This window comes from Pygoscelis adeliae, unplaced genomic scaffold (genome assembly GCF_000699105.1).
Source record: "Pygoscelis adeliae isolate BGI_AS28 unplaced genomic scaffold, ASM69910v1 Scaffold199, whole genome shotgun sequence".
Lineage (NCBI taxonomy): Eukaryota > Metazoa > Chordata > Aves > Sphenisciformes > Spheniscidae > Pygoscelis > Pygoscelis adeliae.
Window position 1 is genome coordinate 195,067 of NW_008825495.1, and position 6,941 is coordinate 202,007.

The window sequence follows — 6,941 nt, forward strand, 5'->3', positions numbered from 1 at the left end:
GGCTGACCCTGTTCTCCGGCTGCAACGCCACAGTCTTCCCCGGGCTCTCTTTGGGAGACACGGCAAAGAGCTGGCTGTTCTCCTTGGGGATGTCCCCCACCGCGACCACTGTGTTGCGGTTATGCTCCGGAGGCGCTGGTTTGACACCCCGTGAAAGGTGCTTGCTCTGAAGTTCGCTCGCTGCACCAGGCAGGAAAGCTGCCGACAAAGGTGCCTTCCTACTCTCCAGCTGCTCGCCAGCCGGCTCCCTCGGCCTCTGCTTTAACGGGGAGGGTGCCGTGTGGTCCAGAGCGGTGGTCCCACCAGAAGGTAAGCATGCTTGCTTGGAGCTCTTCAGGTTCACGATGTTACCGTGAGCCACCACCCCGGCAGGCTGCCTGACACACATGCTTCCATGCCTCAAGATCCCTTTGGTGGGATCGGCGTTGAGACTCGTCCTCGGTTTGTTAGTCCTTACCGCATGAGTCTTTTTCTGAACCAGGCTTAAGATGTAACCATCTATCCTCTTGCTGGTGGAAGGGCACGGCGCTGGCCAGGAGCCTTGCGGGAGAAAGGCATTGTTGGATTTTCCCGAGTCCGTTTCAGATCCGGCGCAAACGTCGCTAATATCACAACCAAGCCTCTCCTCTTCTCGCTGGGGGTTTTCAGTCACGGGGAGAAGAAACATGGGACTCTGCACAGCTACCGCATGGAGTGGGCTGGGGTACCGGTAGACGTCGTTCCCGTTTTTAGACACCAGATCGCACTGGTACTTTGGATGTACATCTGCAACGACATCGAGGGAATTTGAGTGCGGTGTGGACAAAGAGCGACAGACAGAGCCTGTGGTCTGGTCCTCATGCTGGCCTTCCTTATTATAGTCCATCCAGCCTATGAGATCTGAAAGGCATTTTAGAAGAGTTTAGAGAGTCTGCCAGGGACAGTTCTGCTACGTTTTTCATGTGCCATCAAGGACTCTGGTCCCATCTACACATACGATTCAATGTTTACACAACAGCAGCGCTGTTCAAACAGTAGAAACCTTGCAACCAGGGATGCCGTTTAAGCGATGTAAAAGCAGCGCTATTCTTCTGTGGGTCTCTCTGTAACTGCATCTATGTAGGATTTGCCCCAATATGACTACATAGTTTAAAAAATAAAAATCACAGCCCTAATGAGAACATTTACTTTGGTTTCAAACCTGTGCCTAGGTTGCTAAAAGCTTCCTATTTTACTTCCAAGCCACCCAGAAGTCTGTAAGGGTCTCTTCTGTTTACATGCTACACAGGCACCTCTAAAACCCACTGCAGGCCTCAGCACATAAGAATTTTATATTTTACTTTGCTAAATCCAAAGGGAAACATAAAAAATATAGGCAAGAGTCCAATGATTTCTTTTAGCTTATTGACAAATTTCACTTCCAGACTTTCAAGTGTATCTTGGGTCAAAAAAAATCCAGATTTAATTTTGTTGTTGTTGTTGTTGTTACTATTATTATTATTATCATCACAATTATTTTATAATTGTAATAACGCTAATAATAATAACAGATGCTCCTTTTGAGCAATAAAGGGTTAAAGAATGGCAAACAGGCTCATCTTTCCACAAAAGTACAAGGAGTGCAGGTCCATCCAGCTGACATCCTAGCCTTGGCTCTGCAAAGAGAGTTCTGTAAGAGAAATCCAGTGCGTTTCAGGATGCATGAGTCAGATTTAATGGCTAAGGCACTTACTTGGGAGGTAAGCGACCTTAGGAGCAAGGCTTCAATCCAAGCACCTAAGATTATTATTTTCTTAAGCTTATGTTGCCCTTGTCTTTTTGGGTAGGGGTACACTCTAAATGATCCTTCTAGATCACTGTCAGTCCTGTTTTCTACCCTTGGGCTAGAAACTTCAGCCAGGGTACTCAAATTTGAATGCTCAGTGCTCATCACTTATCTAAGGCTTATTTCAAAAGAGGTCTCACAGACATTGATGAAATTAGCTGATAGAGATGATGTTCCTATGTGAGCAGGAGAGGAAGAACAGGGAAGTTAGGAGCATGAACTTCCTCCACTTTTCCTAAATTCTATGTTGGAGTCAGGAAATGTTGACAAAAACACTTCTTTGAAACATGCCAGTTTGTGAAATTTCATCTCTAAAAGTGAGACGGTATGAATAATGAGAGTTTTAGGTTTTCGTGATGTATACAGAAAAAAACAGCAATGCAATCTGCTGGAAATCCTTGTGTATGTTTTTCTTTTTATGTATGGCTGATGAAGATCACATATACCTTACATCAGGGAGCATTAAATTACGTCAAGCTGCTCAAAGAATAACTTAGAGGACTTCTCAGCATCTCAGAATGAATGTATCCCAGGCTGTATTTTTCCCACTTTAGAGTTAGAAGAATTTGAATTATTTTGTCTTTGATTCACAAAAAAAAAAATCACTGTGAGTTAACCGTAAAGAGCAGAATGGAAATTGGAAATACTATGGTTAGGAGCATCCTCCACAACCCAGACTGAACTAAGGTTTTTGAATGAGTATGGCTGCAACCAGCAACACTTGATCACAAAAGTCCTACTGAAGTGTCCTTTCTGGACAACAGACAGAAGCCACCCTCCTGTTTAACCACCCCACACATTAAGGCTTGCATCTTCAGCCTAGTGTCCAAGGAAAGTCAACAGCACTCTGCCAAAGAGACAAAATACTTTTTCCCTGTTCGTGATGTCTATTTGTCTATACTATATAAATGCAGGACACCTCAGCATGGTCACCTAGGGGTTGAGGACCATCAGAACTGACAAAATGACTGCTACAAACAGACTGACGTGCCCTCTGACCTCCTAAAACCTGTAGCTAGCTCCTTGCTCTGTCACTTTAATGAGGACATGGCTGTTGAGGTATCCTTCATTATTGCTATTTAGTAAAAATGCTTTTCTAAGGGAAACCATGAGAAATTAGCCGACTAACGTGTTCATGTGTATAGGTACCACTGCCCTCTACTGGGCAGAGCAGCTGTTGTATTTTCACATGTTCTTTTCATGTGTTTGGAGTGACATATTCACATGTAAGGCTGGACTAGTGGAGGGCAAACGGTCCTTACTCGTGACCCATGTACGTGATAGGCACTGGAATCTTTTCAGAGCACAATACATCAAATGAAAGGAAGAAGGGTTAATCCAACCCAGATACTCCTGAGGCAGTATTTCCAAAGCCAAAGCCACCTCCTGGAGTATGATGCATTCGACCTGCTTTTACTATACCTGCAGATTTAGGGCGTCCATCTGAGATATTCAGTGTTGCCTCCAAAGGGCTGCAAAAGCAAGTGCTAGAATGGCAACTGGATAAACACTCACTGAAGACAGAGTTAGATGAATTGGAGAGCGATCCAGAAGCTCCATCACTCAGCTCATAAAACCCTATAAAAATAAGAGTTTGGATTTATATTAGTTTTGTCTACACAAAGTTGCCATTTGTGTCCCTAGAAAGGCAGTCAGGCTCATGTTTATGTTGGCTTACTCTACTGCAATTAGTTATGGGATTTCATTCAGTCACCCAAAAACCAGTGCACAATTTAGTACTATCCTTATTGCTAAGAAGGATTCCGTTTAAAAGTAAAAGCACTTAAAAGTAAAAAAGCAGAACTTTACTTAGCACATGAAATTTTGAACTTTTTTTTAACCTTTACAGGGGTTGGGGTTTTTAGCCTTTACAGGGGTTTTCAGATTTTAGCAAGAGGGATCCAGGCTGTGTTTGACAGCCTGCTCATTTAATAGTGTATTATACTTCCAAGACAGACTCTCCAGCTATTACTTGACTAACAAAATTTTTACCAAGTATTGGGTCCAATGCTATCCATTATTTTCCTCAAAGTTCTGGAGATAAATATAATATTTGTGGAAGACATGAAAGAAGGAACATGGTAAATAATGTGCGGACACAGAAAATTTAATTTCCTGGTAAATTGGGACTACTCAAGAAAAATATGACATACCATAATCAAAATTTAAATTGTACATTTAGGAATAAGGAAACCAGGGCATGTCTACAGAATGGGAACGCATCCTGGAAAACAATAATCCTGAAAAGGACTTAGTCAGCGTGGAAAAGCAGCTCAATCAAGCTTAATGATATGGCAAAAAAAGCTAATGAGCTTGTTGGATGTACAAAGAGACTGATGAATAGCAGTAGGGAAATGACTTCAGCAGTCTATACTGCTGAAGTCATTATATACTGCTGAAGTAAGAAAGACATTGGAATGGTGTGCCTAGTCCTCGAATCCAGCATGCTTAAAGCAAAGCTAAAAAATTGGAAAGGGGGCATAAAGCTATTTAAGAGCTTGGAAAAATGCCTTAAAATGAATGACTTTTAATGAACTCGATCTGTTTAGCTCATCAAAAAAAGTCAGGAATTATACTGCATAGCACCTCCAAGAGGAGAAAAAGCTGGGTACTAGAAAAAACCTTACTCTATGGGAGAAAAGCAGGTAAAAAAATCAGTGCTGGAACAAGTCAAATTCAGGTTAGAAATTAGCAATAGTTTTAACAATTGCAAACTGGTGGATTCTCCACTTTTTAGTGTCTTCAGAACAAGTCTAGATGCCTCTAGGAAAGGTTCCCCATAGTTAAATACCACTTACTGGCTTCAACACAGTTAGAATGGGATGAAATTCAATATACGGGGGATCAAATTGTTTGATTCAATGTTTCCTTCTGGCTGTAAGATCAATTTTGACATCTTCCTGCTCCTGGTGGTGCTTCCTTTCACCATTTTTCCTGCAGCCTCCTTCCTAATATGCAGGACAATTAGAACTTTTTGAACTAATTTGTTGGTAGCCTTGAAAAAAAAAAATGCCTCAAACACTAAAAATCTAATTAAGCTTGAAATGCTCCTCTGAATATGTTGTCTACAAACAGCAACCTTTTTCGGAGGAGGTGAACTTTGCTAGTAGGCATTAATTTTAATTGTCAGAGTGTGAACATGCTATAGACATTTACTGTTGTAGTACTGAAAACTACAGCCAGTTTAAGTCCAGGTACCAAGGGAGGCTCCATTTTGCTGAATATTGGCCTTACCTGAACTTGGACGACTGTCTGTCTCAAGGTGTTCATCAGTCGTTTTTTCCACGTCCAGGCGGAGGTCACTTATTTGCTTATCTAGCTCTTGTAACTGATTTAGTAGGCCGGCGTCCCTCCTCCTCAAGCAGTTCTGGAAAACAAGAAAACAAACAACATCAGCTCCTTCAGTGGGGCAGACGTGAAGGGGCTCCAAAGACTATCAGCCTTCTCCATCTGAGCATCGTGGAGATACCTTGTCGATATTCTTTTATTAAAAAAAACAAAACAGAACAAAGCCCTGAAATTCTAGATAGACGCTCTGGATAAATACTTAACTGAAGAATTATGCAGGCACTTCATTCCAGCCTCTTCCAGCCTTTGCAGGACCACAGCTGTGACAGCAAAGCTGTTATCATATGATATGGTCAAACCAGACGTGCACATGAAACGGGCTACTTTGGTGAAAGGACAGCTTTGCCGGTGTAACAGGGGACGTTCACCACCACAGTGATGTTAGTCAAAGATCACATCTGTTCACACAATGGGACGAAACAGCTCTGCCAGCAAGTGCCCGTGGTGTGGGAACCGCCTTGTTCTGCTGCACATTATGAGCTTATAGTCTACCATATAGACAGCAAGATTCCTGGAGCTGGGATCACGGCCCTTTTATTAGTTTTGCAGTGCAGCAGGAAGGAAGAGTAATTCTTCCTCTTCTCCCATTATAATTGTATAAAATTGCTGTGAGATGAATTTTAAGGCTATTTATGAAGGTAATTTGATGGCATAATATAAGCAATAAGAAATTATTTTGTAAGGCACTTATTAACCCACGGTCAATGCAATCAGTTTCCCTGTGTGCATTTTAATGTTGCTTATCCATCATCTGTTCAGCTTCATACCCTTTAATTGTTCTGGCTTTGGGGAAAGTGGGGGGGGCAGGAGGAAGGTTTATCTCTTCTTTTTTTTTAAAGGGCATCATTTGATCGGCGCCCAGCAGTGCTCTGATACGCTCATTGCAAGGAGTTTTGATGCTCGTAACTGGACTAGTTCTAAACCCATTAAATCCAGGACAACCTTTCCCCTGGGGTGGCCCATTCCTTGGGCAAAGGGAAAGCAAATGCTAATGGTATTAGCGAGGCTGTCTGAAGATGCGCTGGCATGTTAACACCATCCTTGGAGAACCGAAGGGGCGATCCCACGTCTTCTCCCACGTTTCTGACGGGAGCCGGGAGCTGGCTGGAAGCAAGGCTGGTGGAGGTGATGGGTTCAAGCGGTAACTCACTGCGCCACCTATTGCCACCAGTGTCCCCCCTCCCCCAGCGAGCACCGCATCTGGTTCCAATCTGCAATGTCAAGTGCACGAATTAAAGTGCTACCACAAATCCCCGGGTTTGGTTGTGGGGGTTTTTTTTTTTTTTGAGTAATGATTCCCTGGTCCTTCTCTACGGCTCTTCAGCAGCCAGCCCCTCCTCAGCAGTAAAACAATTTATTTTTACCTTTTAAAGAAGGAAATAATTCTAAATTAAATAAGGCTAACAAGAAAAAAAAAGGGGGGGTGGGGGGGAAGGGAGGGGGGGAGAAGAAATCAGGCAAATAAATCACCCAATCCAACTTCTCCCTGGGTGAAAGCAAATGCTGAGCCGTGCACAAAGACCGCCAGGCACAGCTGTACGCTATTTTCATTGAAAAATGATCTGCCGCTTCATGCCGCCCTCCATCTCTTCCCACACCAGCTACAAAGCGCGTCCTTCAACAAAAGCATCCCTTATTTTAAGGGGCCTGATCCTGCCCGTGCCGGAGCGCTCGTTACCTCCTCTCGGGGTTGCGACCCAGGAGCTCGCTCCCAACTTCCATTCAAGGCAACGGCAGCGCCTCTCTTGCCTTGAATGGAAGTCGGACCGCCGGCCCGGCTCCGGGGACC

General features: G+C 43.6%; 1 protein-coding gene across 1 annotated transcript in view; it reads right to left on the bottom strand.

Moving 5' to 3' along the window:
- The window catches only part of DACT1 (dishevelled-binding antagonist of beta-catenin 1), an 8,733-nt gene extending 1,859 nt beyond the window's left edge, over positions 1 to 6,874 (bottom strand). Inside the window, exons 1-5 of the mRNA XM_009331328.1 lie at positions 6,831 to 6,874; positions 6,303 to 6,363; positions 5,039 to 5,171; positions 3,227 to 3,382; positions 8 to 879 (exon numbers count right to left, since the gene is read on the bottom strand). Of these exons, the coding sequence (XP_009329603.1) occupies positions 8 to 879; positions 3,227 to 3,382; positions 5,039 to 5,171; positions 6,303 to 6,363; positions 6,831 to 6,874 (1,266 nt within the window). The remainder of the gene's footprint in view (positions 1 to 7; positions 880 to 3,226; positions 3,383 to 5,038; positions 5,172 to 6,302; positions 6,364 to 6,830) is intronic.
- Positions 6,875 to 6,941: the final 67 nt, after the last annotated feature.